Source organism: Calypte anna, chromosome 3, assembly GCF_003957555.1.
Source record: "Calypte anna isolate BGI_N300 chromosome 3, bCalAnn1_v1.p, whole genome shotgun sequence".
NCBI classification, from domain to species: domain Eukaryota; kingdom Metazoa; phylum Chordata; class Aves; order Apodiformes; family Trochilidae; genus Calypte; species Calypte anna.
This window is the reverse complement of record NC_044246.1, coordinates 86,615,000-86,638,560: the sequence shown is the minus strand read 5'-3', so window position 1 is coordinate 86,638,560 and position 23,561 is coordinate 86,615,000. Positions and strand designations below refer to the sequence as shown.

General features: G+C 38.2%; 2 protein-coding genes across 8 annotated transcripts in view; both read left to right on the top strand.

Moving 5' to 3' along the window:
• FAM135A (family with sequence similarity 135 member A) overlaps positions 1-10,883 on the top strand; it is an 86,736-nt gene extending 75,853 nt beyond the window's left edge. For all 7 annotated transcript variants that reach the window (XM_030447397.1, XM_030447393.1, XM_030447392.1 and 4 more), the window contains 2 exons: positions 9,424-9,537; positions 10,296-10,883. In XM_030447397.1, the coding sequence (XP_030303257.1) occupies positions 9,424-9,537; positions 10,296-10,501 (320 nt within the window). In that variant the 3' untranslated portion in view covers positions 10,502-10,883. The remainder of the gene's footprint in view (positions 1-9,423; positions 9,538-10,295) is intronic.
• A 4,251-nt stretch (positions 10,884-15,134) lies between these two features.
• On the top strand, positions 15,135-20,783 carry SDHAF4 (succinate dehydrogenase complex assembly factor 4). Its single transcript, XM_008502292.2, has 3 exons — positions 15,135-15,242; positions 17,704-17,856; positions 20,529-20,783. Exons 1-3 carry the CDS (start codon positions 15,203-15,205, stop codon positions 20,636-20,638), a joined length of 303 nt encoding a protein of 100 aa, XP_008500514.1. The 5' UTR covers positions 15,135-15,202; the 3' UTR covers positions 20,639-20,783.
• Positions 20,784-23,561: the final 2,778 nt, after the last annotated feature.

The window sequence follows — 23,561 nt, the reverse complement described above, 5'->3', positions numbered from 1 at the left end:
TTTCTCAGTGTTGCTTCTTTCACAACAATGCATCTAGGAGGCTCTATAATGAACATTTTTGCCAGTCTTGCTTTTTCCTCCCTGTTTGGGGTCAGGTTGGGCTTTATGGCTGGACATTACTTCAGGTTCTTAGATCTCATAGTCAGTATCTCTACTGCTGCCAAAATCTTTCACTTTTGAGAGATCTGTCTCAAAAGAATATGTCCTGGGTGGAGTTGTAGTGCTTGAATGCAGAGAGCTCACAGAATTCCATCGGGAGAAGCAGGGTTTGCATGTGACATGGCAGGCAGAATTTTGAGTCTTCTGAGCATATGCAAAATTCTCACCTGACAATTGGTTCAGAGCTTTTAAAGAACCTTTGCAACTGGAAATGAAATAAATATAAATATACCATTAATAAATCCCTCCCATATATATTGTGTACTGTTCCTAAGTAGCTGTAAGTCAGCCTATCATTACTTGCTGAAGTTACCCAAAGCTTGATCTTTTCAGATCCTTTATATACTCTTCCTCAGTTTTCCATTACTATAAAAATCTTTTAAAAGATTTTTTAACGCATCCATTAAGAAACAAATAGGTTTTCCTAACAGTTACAGCTGTTGCAGTGCTGCTATTGTGTATTATATTTTATCCTTTGGTAGGAGTAAATGATGATTATCCAGTTGGATAAAAGCTGAAAGTGTGACCTTTATTTGATTCATACTCAAGCAGGTAGATGTTTATTATTCATGCTTACTGTTATTAGTCATAGATTGATAATGTTTTTTTGTTTTAAAAGTATCTGGGGCCAAGTCAAGTTTGTCACTTGCCAGGAAACTTGGTGTAAATTGGTTAATATGCTATATTGTTCCAGGCAAATATAACACACTGATATGGTGATTAATCTCAGTGACACAGTTTGCATTAAAAAGCTGTTAATGTCATTAATTGATGTCAGTATTCTAAAACGAGAAGGAAATGTGTTCACAAGTGTCTGTGATTTAGAGTATGTTCCATTTGATTGTTGTTTTAGAAGTATATCTGGATAAAAGATTTGTTTGCAGAATTTCCTCACATCTAATAGTGGTGATACATTTTGCTCTCATTTAGCAAGTGAGCTCTGGGAACATTTCACTTTCATTTTCCAGTAATTTGTTAAAGCAGAATAACAGAACTTATTTTAACAATTCTTTTTATCTGTTTCTGGTGTATAAATAGAAACTGATTCTTAAAATTGTAAATGCCTTTTGAAATGATTGATTAGATAAATTACAGCAAATGACAAGTGATGATGATGATTAACCAAGTGTCTCCTTTTCTGAGTCACTGTTTTTCTTCAGCATTGTATGTCATTTGTGTGTCAGCTAGTTTTGATTTTATGCTCTTAATGGAGTGTTACAATGGTAGACAAAAGTCAAGTACAACTTATGCATTGCCCAGCTATGATGTTTGTGAAAGCAGAAAGTGACCTGTGAAAGCAACCTGAAAAAAGCACAGTTAAGAATTAGAGAAGGGAATACATTTTCAAGCCATATAACAGGATACACTATGAAAATAAAATCTTTATTTCAGATATTAATAGCAAGTAGTGGGAGGAAATTGAGATTTATATGTTTGCCTTTTCTGATTGGATTGCTGTTTTAAAAAACCCAAAGAACTGGAGGTTTTCTTTCTGGATTTGACCATTCAAACTTCTAATAAGGTAGAGCTATTTTCTGTCTAAGAATTATTATTATTCCCAGTTGCTGATAAGGAGCAAAGCTAACATTATTTGCTTATAAGGAACAATAGGTAGGTATTTCTTCAGAAAAAAGAGAGATGAAGTTTATTCTGTTTCCTGAATTTTAAGTTACTTTAAGAACTGGACACCTTATTTTGACAGTTGAGGGGTTTATACTGTCTTTAACCCAGTGGAAAATAATGTTTTCTGATGTTGCTTTATAATGATAATTTTTTCATTTATGTACTTTGATAATAATCTCAGTTACATCTGCTTGTCTGCAGCTGCAGTCTGTCTGGTGATATCTGGGAGTCTTGGAAATGCTTGTTAATTTCATACTGTGACCAGAAATTGCAGCAGGTTGTGAGCTATTGTAATGTGTGCAAACAGAAGTGTAGTTGCAAAGATAAAAAAAAAAAGATTAAGATTTCTGCATTGTGTCTAAATAGTGTTTCATGTTGTATTTTGAACAAAAAGTAAGAGTTTATTTTTTAAGTAACTTGATAAGAAGACTTAGTCCTCTATTTTTGCATTGTTAGTCTGTTAGATCATCTCTTCGTATCATCTCTTAGCAGAAATTTTTCTTTCTCCTTTTTTTAACTGAACAGCTGACATTTGCCATAAAATTTAGAAAATGTTAATTATGCAGACCTGTCCTTAAAGGGCTAACAAGGAATGAGTCTATTATTATTTGAAATGCATGTGTGAATGTGTTGTACAGCATAGCACCATGTAGGGCTTTAGGGACAAGTTCTGGAATTTGCACAGCTCTTGATTTCTGTTTCCATTTAATCTCTTGGTTATACTTAAGTATTTTCTACAAGCAGTAACTGCACTTTTCTTACTTCAAATTTAAGAGACAGCTTATGAAATGCCAACTGATTTTTGGCACATCACCAAAATAATAATCAGAAGGTTTTTCTTGTAAGACATTAAAGAAGAATGTGCATTTAATCAGTGTACTCAAATACTTAATTGCTTCCAGTTGGAGCACACTGTAATTTTTGTCTGTGGAAGCAAAAAGGCAGCAGTCCCAGTGAAACTGAAGGTGCTTTCAGGTATAACTTGAGCAGTTTCAAGCGCTTCTCCCATCTTCTCTTAGTTCACTTTGGTCTGTACAACACAAACAAGAGAAGCTCTTTCTTTTCTTCTTTGTTTCTTTTGTTTTCTTCAATTAGAATATTTTGTTTCTTGTTTGCATTTTATACCCGGCCAGTTACATTGTCCATAAAAATCAACAGATTCCAGGGAGTCCAGGAAAACTGTAAATTCTTGTTTTGTAGACATTGTCAACTAACAAATCTGCAGTTTCTTGCTTGTGGTCCTTTAGATAGACATTTCTATGGGTTCAGAAATCCTACCTTATATGTTAAGGAATAAACAGTGAGAGAACAGTTTTATTTCTATGAAGGCTGCTTTTGATGTTGTGATTGTCTGAAAAAAATGTCAGTGACATGTAACTTGAAGGCTTTAGTTCGGTTCCAGACAAGACTTCCATGTGTGAATACCTTGTTTAGAGTGCCAACACAGTGGTCAGTAGAAGTATTAAAAACAAAGATCTGATTTTGCAGATCTTTGCCTGCAGAAACTTGAGTTTTTCAGTCACCTGAAACAGCATTAACTGAAGACCCTGGAGGTAGATTGCAGTGTGATATAAATTGTGATTAATGGTTTGCAATTAAGGACTTGATGAGTAAACTGACTCCAAAACTTTGTACAGAACTCATTGTCTTACAGTGAATAATGATGCATGTCAGAAGCGTGGCCTGCTGATAGTGTCATCCATTAAAAAAACCTAAAAGTGACTTTTTCTTGGTCCCAGTTATGAATTAGTTGTTCACTGACAGGAGTGCTTCCTGCAACAAATTCTGGATCTGCAGATCTGGAACTGCAGAAGTTTTTCTACCTCAGCTTTAGTTCTGAACTTTTATAATAAAGTCCCATTTGTTTGCCTAGAGTATGCCCATGTATGCACCCCAGGATTGCGTTCAGATGCAAATCTCTTCATGATCCTTGTTTACTTCAGAACACAATGAATGGGATTTAGCAGCCAATGCAGATTGCATCCCACTGGACCAGACAAGAGTCAGTACAAAGTAAACTGTCCTGAAAACAGGCATTTCAACAGGGATTCTTAATACCAGTGAGTTTACTGTTCTGTTCCTCTTATGCCACAAAGTTCACAAGTGGGAATGTTTAGCCATAGTCTCTTCCAGTGTACTTTTGTACACTTTGTTCCAGTGTACTTTGCAGAATTCTGGAGTCCTTCCCTTATCTGCCCCCTTTAAAACTGTGCATTTTTCTAATCTCTGAAAGGAGATGTTTGTTTGAGTTTTGTTTATGTCCCCATAAACAAACAGCTTAGCACTGCATAAGCATGGTTGATGTCTTCTTCTTTGAAGTGCCTGTTAAGTACAAGGTGTCTCTTTAGCTTATTTGGTGATCTTTGGCTTTGCAGAGGACAAAAAACATTTCAGCTTTTGAGTGTCTGCTCATAACTCATGATTGCGGATGAAACTAGAATTGAAATAGCATTCCTATCAGAAGCATGGAGACCAACCCAATCAGTTCTGCTAAGAGGAGGGACTTCATCTTCCTAAGATGAAGGACTTCCAGGCCCCAATAGCTTTATTCCAACAATGTTGGAAGAATTTGGCAGGTTAATTTTAGCATCTGGAGCCAAGTTCTTCAAAGTAAAATCAGAGTTTGTGCTGGCATGAAACTCTTGAGTTGAATGAAGTAAATGTAGCTCCCTAATCAGGCTTCTTGTGGGACTGCAGCTGAAAGTCTGAACTTCCTTGCATCTGTACTGTGACATCTTAATCTGAGACCTCAGCTGACTCAGGGTAACACTGCTTGAATTTTGGGGGAATGATTTTAGCTGTGTGTATCATGTGTTAACTTCACAAAGCAGTGCAGAAGACCAACTGCAGGAAATTGCTGCCTTCCTGGGCATAATTTTTGCAGTTTCTATTTCCAGACTGCATTTTTGGCAAATCTTTCAGATCCCTATTTCTAAACAAGTATGTAAATGGACAGAATTGCAGAAGACATTGGCAGTACTTACCTTGAAAAAATTAGATGTTTCCTTCAAATGAAAGCAGCAAGGTGTGACCCTGAGCTACTTCTTCTAACATCAAACATAGCCCTGTTTTGAGCTAATGGGTAGGATCAGGTCATCTCCAAAGGTCCTTCCAACATAAATTACTCTGTTCTGGGCATCTGTGATTGGTGTGCTCCTAAGGAAAATGGCAGTTTACTAATGGAAACAGGTTGTTGCACTTTTTTTTTTTGTGTGTGTAACTTACCATAAGTGATTTTTATTCGATCATGCTCAAGAACTCTGAACATTGTCCATTGCAAATAACTGAAGCCTTGGTTTAAATTAATTAAAATTCAAAACAGTGGTATGGAATTTTGCCATCATTTTTGTCACTGTCACAGGTTAATACTGGGCTGGCAATTAACCACATGACAGATGTTCTGTGCAGATCTCAGAATATCAGCAGCCTGCTGTACCAGTGGCTCCACCTCCCATTCCTTACTTGGATGTTGGCCATAGCTAGAGGGCAGACATAACATCTGATTCTGTCATCTGAACATACATGAAAAATTCTTTCTCTGTGATTGCAGTTACTTTTGAGTTGTCAGGTCTCTATATGTATTGTTCCAGATAGATATTTCCACTTCACATATTACTTGGAAAAATTGCCTGTGAATTTACAGGTATTGTGAATTCACTAATGACTAATTGTCACAGTTTAACACTGGCCCAGCAATTAAACCGAATAACAGACACTGTCTATTAATCTCTCTCTCCTCCCTGATAAAGAAAGGAGAGAGAATAAGGGAGAGAGACTTATGGGTTGGAAACTAAACTACACAACTTTAATGAAACAGTAATGATAAATAGTAAAAATTACTAAATATATACAAATATACAGGAAAATGGATACCACATTCTTCCCCCCCTTTCCCCAATAACTCTCACGTCACCACCGAGGCTGCAGGGCAGCCCTGGGAAAGTCCAGGCTGGACTCCTGGAGTCGGCAGCAGTCGGGAACTGGAGGCAGGAACACACAGATATGGGCTGGCATGGATCAGGACCACAGGCAGAGGAACGGATGGAATCCTTCCAGGATGCCGGGTGAAGGAAAGGAAGCAGGAAGGGCAGGAAGGGCAGGCAGCTGGAAACTGGAAGCAGGAAATCATGGCTTGGCCCTCGTGATCCCTCAAATTTATGCTGAGTATGATGTATATGGGATGGAATACTCTGTTTGGTCAATTCTGGCATCTATCTTGTCTGTTCCTCCCCAAAGGAGGGCTGCAGGTGGGACCTCTTTATCCCTTCTGGAGGGCCCAAACCAGGACACTAATGCTGTTCTTCACTGATGGACATGATTTTCATTAGGTGATAGGGATCATCATTAAAATTTGGAAAGCCCATAAGAGGTTTGTTACTACAGGAAAGAACATTCTGTTACGTGGGACAAAGCTCTGTATTTCAGCAGCGATCTTTCACTTGGATTGTTCTTTTCCAAGCTATCTCAAAATCTGTTGAAAACTTTAGTCAATACTTTCTAGTTAATGACAACCTCAGAGTTTTTTATAGGAAAAAAGTATGATTTATTCACTAGATGATGTGATCAGTTCAAATGTGTGTTGTTCTGATAGAGATAAGTTTTAATCTTCCAGTATTTTTGCTTAGCTCAAACAATCTGGAAATGTTGGACTAATTAAATTTTGGGGTTGGTTTCTTAATTCAGAAGCTGAAGATTTTTCTACACAAGAAAAAAATTATTCATTCATTACTCAGAACAATTGTAAATTTCGTATTTTCTTTTGTGCAGGATGTATGACAGATCTTATATTATTTGTGGTGTGGGAAAATAAAGATGTGGCTCATTGATTAACTGAGCTGGATACTTGTTTACGATTTATTCCTGAATTTTTATTTAATTAAAGGCAGAATATATTTTAAGTCTAGGAAGTAAGTGAAATTGAAGGTGACTGGTAGGACAGTTTTTACTCCTACATAAATGGAAGATTGTAATAAATTGCTTCTTTTTCTACAAGTACACTGAATTTAGGCACAGTTTAACACTGCACACTTTCATATTAGAGATCCTGTGTCTTGACTAACCCCATAGCCTGTCTGAAGAGCTGAAAGGGTGCTGTTGAGTACCATGCAGGTCCTTCTTACTGGCAAGTGGACTGAGTTATTTCACACTGTAGAAATCCAAGAGTTCCCTAAGGCTCTGTACATTTATATACACTTCTCTTTCCCATCCATATAGCCATAGGTGGTCTCTATATATTTCATGAACCATGACAGAACAAACAACTTGAGGATGTAAGACTTGGACTTCTTTTCTTAAAAACAGGAACAAAGAACCATCCAAAGAAAAATCAGCCAAGATTGTCAAAGGAACTCATGATTGTAGATTGCTATATATGTCGTCTTTGCTCCTGCTGAAGAATTCTCTTTTTCATAATAAAAGATTCCTGATACTTATCATGCCTAAATGAAGGGAAGCCCAAAAACATTATTTTAATGAAGCAGACTATAAAGCAAAAAATGAGTCACTGTGACCAAAAAAGAGGATGCCTAATTTATTAGACCGTTTTTTTCTAGGTTTGTTTTGGTTTCAATTTTGTTTCCATTATATCACATATGAGGACGAAGAGAGTCCATTTAGATGCTGATTGATGTAGACTGATGTTCCTCTAAACATTCTCCAGGATATTTCTTCTTTCTTTAGTTTGATTAAAACATCTTGGCAGACCACTTCTTCTACCTCTGACATGATGCTAGTGGGTGTTTCTCTAGAGAAAGCATATAAAAAAAACTTAATACAAGGTAGATAAACTCCCAAGGAATTTACAAAACTATTACAGATTAGCATGCAGAGAATTCCTGTCCTTGATTTAGCCCAAATGCATTTGTTTCCTCTCACTACAAACTTTTGTAACTGGCATCTGCATCTTCATGTAAGATTTGCTGCTGTCATTTTTCATTAGATGTCAAAAGACTTCAGTGATTTAGCTGATCTTTCAAGATAGTGGGAACAGGCAAAAAAAAAAAAAATCTCAAGAGGGCAGGAACAAGGATCTAGTTTGAAAACATACAGAAAATGTGTTATAGACTTATATTATAGAGTTTATTTTTCAATGGTCAGTGAAATCTGGGAGGATCCATATACTCTTTCACATGCCAAAGTTGTTCAGCATTGTTTCTGTAACTGACTTGGTTTGGAGATGTAGTCTCCATCACATGAAGTGTACAAAGTATTGAAAATTAGGTAACAACCTCTGAAAAATGGAAAGGTTTTTCACTTTGGGATCAATTGACAGCTTAAGGAACCAGGTATTTGTTAATGCTCAGTAAATATTCAATCTGAACAAAACAGGGCAATGAGAAACTAGGACCTAGTCCCAGCAGTATAATTTTCAAAAGCAAATAGCAAATACTGTATTTTTCCTACACATTCAGGGTTTCTTTGTTTGTTTTTTTTTTGTTTGTTTGTTGTGTTGGTTTTTTTTAGCACCTTTGAAGTGCTTTCAGTATTTCTATAAATCTCAGAATGGGCTACGTAAATTTTTGTAAATTAAAGCTTTCAGTTACAGAGTCTGACCATTATTCTCCAGAAATTAAAAGCAGGGCTAATAGCACCAGAGCAAAATTTTTAAGTGCTGATGCAGATAGATTTGGGTCAAATTTACTAAGGATAAGATGTAAGCACCTAAACCTAGGAGATCCCCAGACAGCCATTGAGGCCAGCAGCTTTTTAGTATAGCTTACCTTTACATAATCCTAAACTAATGTTAGAGTATTTTCTAGTTTTTTCCTGACATTTACCTTGATACTTAACTGTAGATGTCTGTGGTATTCAGAAGGGACTGTTTCAAGGCAAAGGCAGCCTCTTTTCCTGAAATGCTCCATTGGATTGGGCTTAAAGCACATGGGCAGCACCAGAAACCTGACGAAACTTTCTAGAGAAAATGTAACAGTTAAATGTTTTATGGCCTGTAACTTAATCAGTACTGCGGGTTCCTGCTTTTGCATCATCTTAATGCTGGAGTGCTTGTCCAAGAAGTAGGAAGTCTGGGTTTAACTATGAAGGGTTAAGGATATTTGGGGAGTTGTGCTGGATGGACCCTGCAGCTGTGCTGGGTCTGACCAAGCCAAGTGGGGCAGTGCTGGGCTGTGTTGTGTCCTGTTGGTGCTGGGCATTAATCCTGATGCAGCTGAGATGTCAGTGAAGACAAGGCACCATCCATCTTTAGGTCTCTTTAAGCAATGCAGGGTCTTTACTCTGACCTGTCAGCTAGAAATTGACCACTTTTTTCCTAAGAAGCAAGACAAAGGTTTGAACCAGACTGTTTAAATGGGAAACAGCACAATTGGGTCTCACCTGTATGTATGTATGTATGTATTAAAATATGGACAGGCGAGAGGCCAGTACTCAACATCTTATTATTCTTTAGCTCTACCTATTGTAATTGATTTTTCTGTCTTTTTGTGCAAGATCTTGCAATATCAATTTATATTATAGTTGTATTTATACTATTTATTATAATATTTGTATTTATATTATGTATTTATATTTGTGCGATATCAATTTATTAATTGCAGCAAAATCTCAGTCCTTCAGCTTTTAATTATTCTGTAGCAACTGTCTAGGGATTGGTTATAACCGGAAGTTTTTTCTCTTTTCCTGCAGGTCTTCATTACTTCAAAAACATTGTGTTAGTGGGATCTCTGCAGGATCGTTATGTTCCTTATCACTCAGCTCGAATCGAGATGTGTAAAACAGCTTTAAAGGATAAACAATCAGGTAATGAATATCCTGCAAAACAAACAGACCACTCAGGTTTAACCTCATAGGTCTCAAATTGATCCCATTTCATTTTGGGTGCTTAACTGAGGCACGTCTATTACCTGTTCAGACACTCTGGATTTAATCTGTAGTAGTGGAGAGAGAAAAACCCATGTGAGAACTGAATTGCTTTCTGGATCTGTCCCGTTCTGTTACATGCAGAAGGAGATGGGACTGCATCACTTTCTAGCTTCCAGACTGTGCTGAAAGTTAGGTGGAATGAACACAGACCCTGATGTGTTGCCTCATGAATAGGGAGAAGAAATAGGTTTGGTTTTTTGAGGGCATCAAGTTGTAGTGCTGAGCACATAGGCTGGGTTTTTAGCATGGAAAGGTAAGGTAGTTTTCCAGTTTTCACTGGTGGGTGGTTGATGTATTCACTGGTGAGACATCCTAGTACAGCTGCATTCTAGCATTATAGACAAATATTGACAAATAAATACATTTTACACATTGTGATAAATTAATGATGCTGAGAGCAATTTTGCTACACATGTAAAAATGCCAAAAAGGAATAGCTGGAAGTTATTTGTTCCGAGACTTAAGGGGAAATTAAACTTCTTGTATATTCTACCTTAACAGAACAGTGGTGTAACATGTATCATTCTTTCCATTAATCTGGAATGTATTCATTTCAATGTATTTTGAGTTCAAGGTCAAAGAACTATATTTGTTTCTGGTGATTCACACAGTACAACTTTTCTTTCTCTCCATAGGACCAATTTATGCAGAAATGATCCAGAACCTGCTTCTGCCAGTTCTTCAAAATAAGGAGTGTAATTTGGTTCGTTATAACGTAATTAATGCATTACCCAACACAGCAGATTCGCTCATAGGGAGAGCTGCACACATTGCTGTTCTTGATTCAGAAATATTTTTAGAAAAATTCTTTCTTGTTGCTGCCCTAAAATATTTTCAGTAGAGAAAAGCATTGTAAGAGACTTGGTTATTACCTCATTAACAGATGAATCGAATGATGTGTGGTGTTAAAGTATAGCTGCAGCTGTATTTTAAGAGATATTTATACTTTTTATATGGAAGATAATTTATATCATCCACACTTAGGGCTTTTTAACATCAACTTTACTTTCTAGGTAATGTGGCTGTGCAATATTTTTTTTTATTTTGTTCTTTTTACTTTTCTATTACTTTTTCTTAATTTTGGTACCTAATTATTTGGAGATTAAAGCACAGTGTGTACTTTTGGTTGGTTTATTATTGGCTCTTAGAATACAGAAGTCAATGTTACTTGACTACGTTTTACAAGAGGCTTCAGATGCCAAAATAAATTGGATTTTTAAATTATATTAAGGTCTTACACATTCAGTTGTTGTATTTTAGCACTGTAGGAAGTTTAACTGGAAACACAACGAGCTGCTAAAATACTGGATATTTGAAAATTACTGTATCTGTGGGTCTTGTAAAGGCTGTTCCTGAGTTGTCTGTTCAGATATCCCTACAGCTTAATGGTTTTCTACAAAATCGCCATCATCATCGGTGTGAAGTAAGTTATGCCTGTGGGAATATATTTTCTACTGCTCTCAGAACCACGTTAGTTTACCTACTTAGTTTTATTACTGGAACTTTAGTTTTCAGAAACGGCAACTAAGGATTTTTGAATGTTTAATGATAGCTGCCTTCAAATAATTGGGGTTTTGCAAACTATTGAAATTGTTCCTTACTCTGTCAGTTCTTCAGGTGAACACGGACAGTTTTACATGGACTTCCTTGTATGTACGTAAAATAAGTAAATGTTATAAATTTCTGCAATACTTTTATGAATTTAAGCAATTTTTAAATATTGTTAAAATGTTTTATTGACTACAAAGTATTGTAAATATAAATCAATACATCTTCAAATGGGACAATATTGTAAACTTTACCTGTTTAGTGATACAGATAAAATGTTTTTGATATACAGGAATGTTAAAGGTCTATTGACTTTCTACTGGTGCTGAATAGCATTAAGTTTGGTTTCTCCTTCCTTCCCTTTCCTTTGTTTCAAACAATAATTCACTAAAGGGGGGGCAAAGAGTCACACGTGCATTCACCAATTGTAATGAACTTTTTTTTTTGAAAAATATAAATTTGTTGTGTAATGCATGTTTATTTTTAGCATTGTGTTATTGGATCTGGTGTTAATAAAATGAACAAATTACTCTAATGGAAGTGATTAAAGAAAGTGAAATGTTCTGCTAATTACCAAAATTCTGGGGAGGCTTTTTGTATATAATTAATAATTTTGTATTATTTGAAATGAATATAGCAATAATAGTTTATAATGAAGTGCTTTTGCATTTGGTTTGTTAATATGGTCTTTGTAATATACTTTCTTTTTCTCTGTAGTGTCCATGTTTCAGATTACCACCCACTGTTTGGCAATGAACACACTTAAGACTATTTTATTAGAGTTGTGTTAGGCAAATACTTAAGACTCAAAGATATCTTAAATACATTCCCACTCTAACAATGCCTACTTTTATTAATTTTTTTAGATTATGATGGTGCTAGTGGATTGTAAATATTAGAGAAAGTTCTGACATCTCAACTTTCTTTAGTTTAACAGTATTCTAGCAGTTGGCTAGTGGCTAAATTTTTAATGTCAGTTTAGGGAGCTAGATATAAAAAAATTTCTTCATGATAATCACATTAAACTACCCCATGTACATAAGCATTTAGATGTTTTTGTCACTACTGAAAAATGTCTGTGTTGCTAAATCTCTGGAAATCCAGAAGTGTAAAACACACTTTTGTGATTAGCAAAGCAGAAGGATTTTGGCAGGAATAGCTAATTATTAATTTATTTTTTTTTATAGTAGATCCTGTCCTTGTAAGGGAATTTGGTTTGTTCTTTGAGGAAAGTGGATGGTGCAGCTAATCAGCATGTGATATTTGCATGTAAGTTTATCAAGGAAGGAGGCAAATGAAGAGAACATTAAGTTCATTTTTGTCTCCCCTGATCAGTATTGCCCAGTGCAGTCCATATGTAGTCCCCTCAGTACTGTAGTTTTTGTGGGAGCTGTTTGAAATGTTGAAATCCCAAAAGAATGGCCACTTCCTGTGTGCCAGAAGAAAGCAGGGAGTGGCATGATGACCCCAGGGTGTCATTGAAGCACATCCAGGTGCTCTTGCATTTGCTCTGAAAATCTGTGGTCTTGGATGTCTGGGACAACTGTGCATGTGTTGCCTGGCCTACTCCAGCATATTTTTGCCTTCTGTTTGCTAGATATAGATATGGACTGTTATGTGAATAATTGAATGTCACCTGATGCAGTGGCAGCTATAAAGTGTTCCATCTCACTTCACTTCTGTTGAACTGGAGCTTCATCTTCCTGTAGTGATAGTGACCTCTGGTTTAGAAGGTATCCTGCAGTTGCTCGAAAGAGAATTATGCTGCTTACAGAATGAGAGAGAGAAATTAAGGTCTTAACATAACATTCAGAAAGCTGCCAGTCACTTGTTCCCTGAAGGCAGTAGGCTGCTTCTGTGATTTCACAAAGCTCTTGGTGATATTATTAGGAGGTCATTGCATAATATGAGATAATGTCCGAGCTTGGGTTTGCAAATTGAGAAAAAGAGCTCCTGTTCTGTTGTGGAAATCACCAGGCTTTGCTGCAGAGCCAAGAAATTAATTACACATTGATGGAAAATTTACTCTGTAGCCACAAAACACCCTGAATTCTAAGCCAGTCTTATTTGCACAGCCCTGACCAGGAGTATTGTTCAGATAACCAAGGCTCTTGATGTGGTCAGAGAGGAAGAAGGGGGTGTTTAAGCAGAATCAGTGGAGTTTGTGCTGGCACCAAGTCTTCTATCACCTGTTCTGTTGGGTTTTTTTGGAACAGCAAAGCAAAGCAGCATACAGCACCATTTTGAGATAAATTATCAGTAGACAGAGGAAGGAAAACAACAACCAAAAAGAAAGTACTGCATTTCATTGCAAAGTGCTACGTTTGTTCAGATTTTATCTCCTCATTCACAAGGTCTAGAAATTGGTAACTTGAGAGTAAAACAGTCTGCATTTTTACAGGAATACAATAAATAAACAGGAAAAAAAAGCTTTGAAGACATCAGCTTTTTTTTTGGTGAGGAGCACTTCCTAATGAATATAACATTGCTGTTTCATCCTTACTATTTGAAGGTTGCAGGTAAGCATGACTTTTCATGGATTCACATTAAGCTGTTAAGGAATACAGCTTACTATTACTTGGTACCTGCAAACAGCTTGGTGTATTTTTAAAATAAGGATTTCATTATAGCTTTACTGTACTTAGCACATGCATTATTAAGTTCTTGAACTTAGATTTATTTTTTTTTTCTGCTTTTGGGCAGAAAAGCATTTTTTCAGCTTGAGCAGCCAGTATTCCTTTTCATTCTCTCTGATCTGGAAGCCCAGCATTTTGCTGTTACACATAAAGATTTTCCCATTATTTTCAGTCTGTAATGTCCAATTAACCATGGTATAAAAAGCTGATTGAGAAAATGTCACACATAAGGCAGTCAGTTAAATTTAATCACTTTCAGTGTGCAGGCATTGTCAGACACAGTGCAATAAACTCAGCAGAGCGTTACTGCTGTTAATTTACCAAGGGGATTTATGTTCTTAAACTCTTCAGATGCAAACACAAAATGCTACTTTAAGAATGGCTGCGTGAAATCTTTCTTTTGTAGTTTAGTACATGTGGAGGAAGTGTTTTGAATTCTGTTTTATGGAAGAACAACATTAGTTGGAGAACTTTGAAGTGTAACAAAGAGCAAATGTTGCCACATTCAAGACACCAACAGGAGCAAATGAACTGGAGCTGCAGCCCAGGAGTCCAGGTGTTGCTTATCCCAGGGTTAGGTTTGTACTGAGAAAAGCAGAATGTGAAAAACACCTTCACTGGGTGAACTGGGAAGCTGGAGAGTCAGTCTGAAGTTCTTGTGGCCCAGCACTTGAGTTTTGTGTCTTAGTTTCTTGCTTCTTTTTTTCCTGTGAGGGTGAATAATGCCTGTTTGAGTGCAGAAAAGGCACCAACAAGGTTATAGGCCTGAAAGAAAGAAACTCTATTATTAATAAAATAACTACAGTGTTTGAATATTTTTCTGATGACTTAGAAATTATGCAGCCTTTAGTTTTTAAGGATGAACAGTGGGTCTCTGTACCACTATGGCATCAGCCTAATGACTTCATGCCCTAAGTAGCCTTTATGTCCGATTTCAAGTGTATGTATATATATTTTAAGAAACTAAAAGCTAGCAGGGCTGCACTGCACATTGGGGAAAAACTGGTCCTTTCAGTGGTAAACTGTTCGTCTCACGGAGTACAGGAAGATGCCTTTGCACCAGGGTTGGAGGGGGGCAGGGTCACAGCTGCTATCGAGCATCTCGTAGAGCCCGGAGGTGCCTTCCTCAGGAACTTTGCCTCCCGCAGCACCGGGAGCGGGGTATTGAGGGCCGCGCTGCCCAAGACGCCCGCCCTGACCGAACCGCCCTACCCGAATCGCGTTTCCCGCTGCGCTCCCCGGGCCGGGCAGGCAGGGGCGGGGCTCGGCTACGGCTCCCCCCCCTTCCCCGGATCCGCGGTTTGCACACGCGCGGTGCGGCTGCGCCGTTTCCCTCTGAGCGTCCCGGTCCGGGGGCGATGGCTCTGAGGCTGCTGCGCGCTGCGCCGGGGGCAGCGAGTAAGAGGCGGGCGGTGTGCGGGAGGGGCACTGAGGGTCTCCGTAGCTTCCTCTCCCTTGACTCACACAGGGGAGTTACGAGCCAGGGAGAGCCGGGCCGCTACCGGCCGGGAATGTCGGCACTGGGGGTGCCTAAGATGGCGGCGGGTGAGGGGTTGTGCGCTACCTGCGATCCCCGCCTCTTCACCGCGGCGTTGGTTAAGGGCGGCGGGGTGCCACGGGTTGTTCCCCAACCCTCTTCTCTATAGGTTTCCTGCTTATTTTTCCACCTCCTGGTGTTGTTACTCTCTCCTATATTGCAAACCTGCTGCTATCAGGCCTTATTATCGATTCTGGAGGTTTCCTTTCCTTGGCGTTGCTGTGAACTTTTAAACGGTAGTAAAATAGTAAGCCGTGGTTTAATATTTATAGAATAGGGGGAGGAAACTTACTGTGAGCTTGGAAGTTATTGGTCTGTTTTCTTTAGATGAGGAAAGTCAGGTGATTTGTTCCTGGAGAAAGCTAGGCCAGAGGAGAAAGCCTGAGTAACGTCCGGTCTGCAGGAAAGCTCCGGTAAGGCTGTTCCATAGGGCTGCAGGTCAGGACATTTCCCTCTCCATCAAAAGCTGATATGCTCGTGATTCTATTGATGCTTTATTCCTGAAACAGAGGGGTACAGTTTATTAGGGAAAGAATTGTTAAATGTTTGTGGCCTTTCCTAGGCTCTGTTCGGCCGGTAAGTTGATAGCAAGATTTGACTGATGCTCCCGTCTCTCCAGAGCTTCCCAGTGAGTGCCCAGCTCCCACTGCATGAATGGCTGTGATGCCATTCACGGTAAATCATTCTATGTAGGCCACTTCAGAACATTGGGTATTGCAGATGGTAGCTGTGCAGCAACTTTAAAGACTCGGGATTTTCAGTCTCTTTTCAAAATTAATTTGTATAAAAAGCTGGGTGGCTTTGTGACTGCCCATAAAGGATGAAAGAGTCAAAGATCAGGTTGTAGAATGTGGTTTACTGATGAAGGTGACTGTTCATCTCATGTTTTTCAGAGGTACTTAATGTTGAACTTATGTCAACTCTGTGTCAAGAAGAATCTATTTTGGTCAACGGTATCAAGTATTGCAAATAGGAAAATGGATTTTGTTCTCTAGGGACTGATATAATCAATTTGATACCAGTACTTCAACCTGACTTTTATTTGAACTTGGACTAGAATATCAGCTTTAATTTAATTTTCTAACTAGCTTCTCTTTCATCTTTCTGAAAAATGACAAGATGCATGGCAGGAGTAGAAAGATGCAAGGTTTGTGGTAGGGTTAGATTCAGGGCATTGGCAGCACTTGGCATGCATAAAAGAGTTTATGTGACTGTAGGGTCTAATGTTAAGGTTGTGGTATCTTAGAATTAATGAATATGCTGATACTGAGAATACAGGTGGACTGTTTGTATGTATATATACAAATGTATATATGTACATATATGTGAGTCAAATGGAGTTTGATCAACGTTTCCTGATGTCATCTCTTTAGCAAGGTAGAATAATAGTTTTTCTTAATCATAGTACCAGGCTGTTTGAAACTTCCTTGAGAAAAGTTAGAGCTAAAATATTTTTAGAGGATAGTTCATGCTCATTGAGGACATTTTGTTTTTTGACCAGATGCAGAAATGTAATTAATTTTGAGGGATACTCATAAGTAGATTTTTACTTGTTTATGACTGTTGAATTATCTCTGACTTACAGTATCTGTGTATCTCCATTTTTATACTACTTGAAATGCCTTTAGTTATGGATATTAATAGGCTTTCTTCTGCATTTATGCTAAGAAAATATTAGGACTTTAAAGGAAAAAGATTTATGCTTTTAATGAAAGCATTGGTATGCGATTACAGAAGTTAAATGTGCTCAGTTTGTCCTGCTTTTGACTACCAGCTCACTTACTTTACCATCAGAGGGAAGCTCAACTATTCTGTACCAGTATTCTGGAAAACCTGTTACTAAGGGACCAATATTTTATTTCAAACATTCCTTGGGAAAGCAGAAACTTTTTCTGTCTCACAAGCTGATGGAAATGAGCCAAGTCCTGGAAATCAGCAGGCTACATGGGGGAGGTTAAGATTTATCCATGAAAACAGAATGTCCTGGTCTGTACTAGCATAATTACTATTTAGAGTCTAAAAATACAGGAAAATAACAGTGAAAATAAGTTCAAGCAGTTTAAAATACACTGTTTACGTGAACTGGGTTATACAACTAACACAGTTCTGCATGCATATGCTTCTAGGGCCAAAAATAAGTATCTGTGCTGATTTCTTAGGTGTTGGTGAGTTGAATGTTATATTAATACTTGGTGTTTGTTCTCCTGTCCTCTGCTTCTTAGTTTCTGAAGTGAGAGTTTTTCAGAGATGCTCTGAGCAGTCCTAGAGCTACTCAGTATTAAACTCTCACATTTGTGCTACGTGTGTCTGTTTGTTTGATAGAGTCATCACTGCTTTGCAGCTTTCTGAGGAGCACCAGCTCTAAGACAGGAGGAAGATCTGAACCTGCAAAGCAGTCTCTTAAGAAACCGAAGTTACCAGTAGGTCGATTTGATGAACCAGAGGAATCCAGTTTAGAGAGGGAACCCCTGGAAAGTAAGTCATGTTTTACAAAATTTGAAAGCCATGTTTCAAAGGCAAGAAAGACCCTGAGATGCTGTACTGATGCCATTTTAAGAAGCAGGGTAGGCATTCAGCACTTCAGAATCACTTTCTAAGCTTAGTAATTCTGAAGAAAACAGGCAGGGCAGTGGGCACAAGTTGCAGCAAATGGTGTATGAGTGAAACAATCTTCAAAACAAGCTGGTCAGACATTGAAGGAAGCCACACAGAGAATTTGTGATTTGTGTCTTCTTGGAGACTAAATTTTGCCTGGATGTCCTTACGTGACATCAGACTTGCTTTGTGCAGGATTGGGCCCAGAGATCTGTCAAATGTATCTTACTGTTCTAGGATTCTGAGAAATGTAGCTCTGTATTGGTATGTTAGGAGTGGACTTGATGGTCTTAGAGGTCTTCTCTAACCAAGGGGATTTGTTGCTCTGTGTTACAGTGCAGCTATAAAGGGTGGTAGTAGACTCATGAGGGCTCCAGCTACTTCTTGGTTATGCAGAAAGCTTGTTCCTTTTCTTGGTGCATGACAGACTTCTCTCATTCATTGTATTTTGTGATCAGTCTTTCTCTTAATCTTCCGGGTAGTGTTTTGAAAAGCAGCAACCTATGCTGAGTTTAATGAGACACTTGGTGGGGTCAGAGGAGACCTAATGAACTGCTAATTGTGTTGTATGTGACCTTTGTGTCACTGGAGTTTAGAGAACCTGGCAAGGCACCAGCACATTGCAGCTGAAGTCACTAGAAATGTCTCCTTTTTTACCAGACAAAAGAAAGAATCTCTTTTTCTCTCTTTTTCATTAGCATATTTCCTTAGCTAAAAATGCTAATCATGCTTTGTCTTATTAACCATAGCATGCTGTTCTGTTACTGTTTCCTAGTAATGATAACTTGTGTTTTATCTATTTTAAGGTCCCTAGGAAAAGCTTTTTTTAATACATCAGTAGAATACTAGGAATATCCAGATGACAGAATGACTGAAAAATTATAGTAACATCTCCAAAATGTTTTCAAGTGATTTCAGATTGTGACTCACTTGAGAACTGACTCAGATTTGGCTTTACTCTGTAAGCTATTTAATTCTTGTCCTTTTATTCCCAAGAAAATTAATGCCATCGCTGCTTCACTTAAAGTAAATGCACAATTATTATATTTACTTTTTTTTTTTCTTTCTGCTTAGGTGTTCTATGTTTAGAGCAAGACTCAAGGTTTCTTTTGGTTGTAAATTTAGCCATACCTGTGTATTTGTCACATGTAACACCAGCAATAGTTTGTTAGAATGGTGACTACTCATTTGTCCTTAGTGGTTATTAGGAAAATTAGAGTTTAAGCTAGCTGTTGGAATTCCCACTGCTGAATAGCTGTCATGGAGAAATCCACTGTCAGCACATCAGTACTGCTTGGATGTTGGGACATCTACAAAGAAACCATAGATGCATTTGCAGCGCCTGTACAGCTAGAGGTGCTCAAATACTGGCGTTTCCAGTCATGGTTTGGATAAATTTTTAATTAAACAGGCATCCCAGTCCATTCTGTATTGCCTGTGCCTACATGAGTCCCTCCATCACTGTCCTTTTTCTCTGCTCTCTAGGATTTCTGTTGTTGTCATTTCTCATTTTCAACCCTGCTCCTCCTTCCTTGTGTTGCCCACCAGGGCTGAGTTGGGGATATGAGGGAGGGAGCCCTGAGTTATGTGAATCTGTGGGGGGCATGGGAGAATCAGTGTGGCAGGGGGATGTGTAGGGCACAGTGACCTGCAGGGAGCCTGGAAGTCTAGTGCAGGCTGAGAAGGCACTCAGCCTGGGCTGATGCTGTGCAAAAAGTCCTCTGTAGCTTGGTGGTGCCTAGTGGAATGGCCATTATGCAGCAACTCTTACAGGGGACCCTTAGTAAGGGAGCACTGAGCAGGATAAGAATGTTGATTGTGAGGTGCAGAAAGCTCCAAGGTGTTCAGGGAGGTGGCATAAGCCAGTAGGGTGCTGGGAACAGAAGCAGCACTGCTCATGTGTAAGCTTAGGATGTCACTAAGAGAGATCTGGAAAGTCCCTATCACACTTCACTACGAAGAGTACCTCTTCTGAAAGGGCATCACAATCACTTAGTGAACTTAGGTTGGTAAAAAGCCTAATTTTAGCTATTTATGTGTTTATAGTACCTCCTGTGACTGTGGTATCTACTCTGGTGTTAATATCAACTGTCTTGATGAGCACACCAGCATCCATGAAAACATGGTGATTTAAATACCAGAATAATAGAATTTTGACTAAAAATCAAGCTAAAACAAAAACCTAAGTGCCTAAAATTAGAGACCTAAACAAACACAGAAGGTGACCTCCTGTTTTTAGATGTACTAAACATATGTACAGCATACCTCAATGACCCAGGTTCTCACTATGAATTTATGAGAAACTGGTGCTTTAGTGCCCTTGGACATGGCATTGCTTCTTTCTTAGCATAACTGAATATGATTTCACACATATTGATGACTCTGAAATTACTGTTGCATGACTTGGAAATTTTTAACTCTGGTGCCTTTAAAAACAAACAAAAAAAATTTTGTATTTGAAAATTAAACTAACTGGCAAACATTACCAATGGTGACATTTTTATATTTGCCAACATTATATGCATTTTAATGAACTTTCTCTGTCATTTTAGAATTCCCTGATGGAATCAATCCTGTTACAAAAGAGAGGGGTGGACCTAAAGGCCCTGAACCTACACGCTTTGGAGACTGGGAGAGAAAAGGACGTTGTATAGATTTTTAATGTATAAATGTGTCTGTAAGTATTTCTTGTTGGAAAATGTACAGAAAAATCTGAGCTGGATTTGTTGTGAAGCTTCTGATTTCAATCACACTTGTGATTAGTTTTCTGAGAGATACTATGTAAATAAACATAATGTTGCAACTCAGTTTTTGAAGCTATTATTTGCTCACTGTGTACCCGATTTTTAATGCTATCTACACTGTAAAAAGTACAAATGCAAGTATAGTGATGTGAAATTGGTAGTCAGGATCTTAGTGAGAGGTATGAGAGCTTTGAGTTCCTTATGTAGTAACTTTACAGTGCTGAAAAAGCTTTGCAGTTCATGAACCCAGATGCTGTTCACCAAAAGAACAGCCTCCTCCCTCATCAGTACTTAGCTGATGTTCACATTCAGTACAGAGCTTTGTTGGTAAGAGCCCCCTTGATTAAGAACCATCTTCCCTGTCTCTGGCAGAGTGGTTTGGCATTTCTTTCCTGTTTGTGCAGAGGGGACGGAGACTCCCATTTTATCTCATATGAGACTGACAGGGGAAATGGCATGATGGGAATGGAGGCTTGGCTCTGAGAGGGTCAGTTTATGATTGTAAGTGGTGTAGAGGTGCTCTGTATGCAGGTTTACAACACTGTTCTTTATAACCTCGCTTATTACATGCTACTTGCATTATGGTTTCCTTGATAAATGGAGAAGTGTTTGAAAATGGGCTAAATGCTGCTTGGGGAAAAATAACATTAGTCCCCTTTGATCATAAAGTATCATAAAGTAATTTCATTAGCTGCTCTAATATTGCAGGTCTTCTAAGTTATCTGGCATTTAATTCAGTGTCTTGCAATCAGACTGAGCTCAGTTCTTTACTCAAGAATTTATCTAGTTAAAAATCCTGTAGTAGAGTGCAAATCTACCACTTGTGTGGGTACTTACTAATAAGAATAATCTGTCATTATTAAGATGTGTGAACATACACTCTATTTATTGCTGTGCAAGCTCTTCTTGATAGCCTAAACAAATTGATCTTCTCTAGTTTTCTACTGTATATGTTTTCTTCATCCCTTTTTGTTTCCTTTCTGATGTATTGCTGATTTTTCAACCTCTTTACACACACTGACTTAAATTCAGAATTCCTATTAGCTGCTTTCGCCACAGCACCACAGTGTGCATTAAAACTGCTTAACAGTTGCTTGGAAAGCCCAGAACAGTCCAATTTTATGGCCTACACTGCTTTTCCCTTCACAAATTTTTGCCTTTTGCTATGCCAAAGCAAGCTGTCAGGTTGGCCTCATCATTTCTGTTGTTCTGCATTACTCTGTGCAAGAATACGTGGCTTTGCCCAGCTTTGCCTTATGCATGATTTTTATTAGAGCATCAAAATGTATTAGTATGATCATAAGTCTCTATACAGCCACCCTAAAACTCACCCCACTTGTAGCCAGTGGGGAAGCTCCTCTTTGAAACCTGCAGGTTTGTGTCCCCAGGGTGCATTTCACACAGCAGTATGCTAGTTGTGCTAAGACACCTGCCTCACTGCCATGACACCCTACCAAATCTTTCAATCTCTTCAGTTAGTTTTATCAACGAGGTACCTCACTGAAGAGCAAAATGAGGTTTACTAAAGCCTGTTTTTCATAAAATATGTTAATTTGTGGTAATTATACTTTGAACTTTTAATCTTCTATAAGTTTAAATTCTGCAGCATGGTTGGGTATTGGAAAGTTGTTTTTTTATTTATACCTGATTCATTCCAGTTGCCCTTCTGTAGAGCAACAGCTACGTTTTCCCAAAATCCATTGAAATTTTCAGTTACCTAAAGATATGCTGGGTCAGCTATCTTATATATATCTTTAATATATGCTGTTTATTAAAATACTTTTTTCTAGTAATGCTTTGCCCTCTCAGTTGCTATTGGGTTGGAAGGTATTTCATCAGACAATACACTGCCTTTTCCAATAGGAAGCAGAAATTTTAATAGAAAACTTTGCCTTTCCTGCATTGTTATTAATATGCATAACATCTTAATTAGGCAGTACCACAGTTATTTTATATTTGCATTTTAAATCGTATTTTCTTCATCCATGGATTGTTGCATGAGTCTGTTGCTTTACTGAGTTTTACCCCCCCAGCACATTCTCCATGAATGCTTACCTATGTGTTCAATGTCTGACAACCTTCCCAGATATTCTGAGCATATAAAGTCATTACTACCCAATATAAGCTGATTAAATTAATGAGTTTGCAAGGGCAAATAACTGATTAAAGTATCAGTGAGGTATTGCACCCTGCTGTAGAGTCTAGACCTGAGTGTTGTATTTCAGATAATGCATTATTGCAGCTTTGTAACTGCAAGCAATTGAAAAATATCAACTTAAATTTTCCATCAGGAATGGATTGGTTCTCAATTCTAATTGCCACTTTCAGTGTAGGCTGCAGCTGCAGTTCTCCCTGGCTGTAGAACTGACCCTCTCTTGCCAGCTTATGAAAATCCACTTTTCTGTGTTTTTCTTTATATCTCAGTTAGTGACTTCCAGTCTCCCCCTGCTTTTTGATGAAGGGGTTCACCTGAATGCTGTTCAGGCCCCCACAGGTCTGTTTTCATGCAGGTGACAGCTGTCCCTGTCCGGACAGGCTCTTGCTAACTGATGTAAATATCTGTCGAGGAGTAGATGCTGAGGAAATAGAGAGGATACCACCTCAGTCTTAGGGAGCTTTAGGCCCTCTCTACCACCTCCCAGAGAACTGACAGGAACCAAAAAGTATTAGCTTAATTTGAATCATAGAATGTCAGGTTGGAAGGGACCTCAAGGATCATCTGCTCCAACCCTTCTAAAATTATTGTTTATATACTATGTCTCAGCATCCCATGAGCTGACATTAATATCGTGAGGGAATGTGTCATTAAGAGATAAGGAACTGAACATTGGGGCAAAGTAA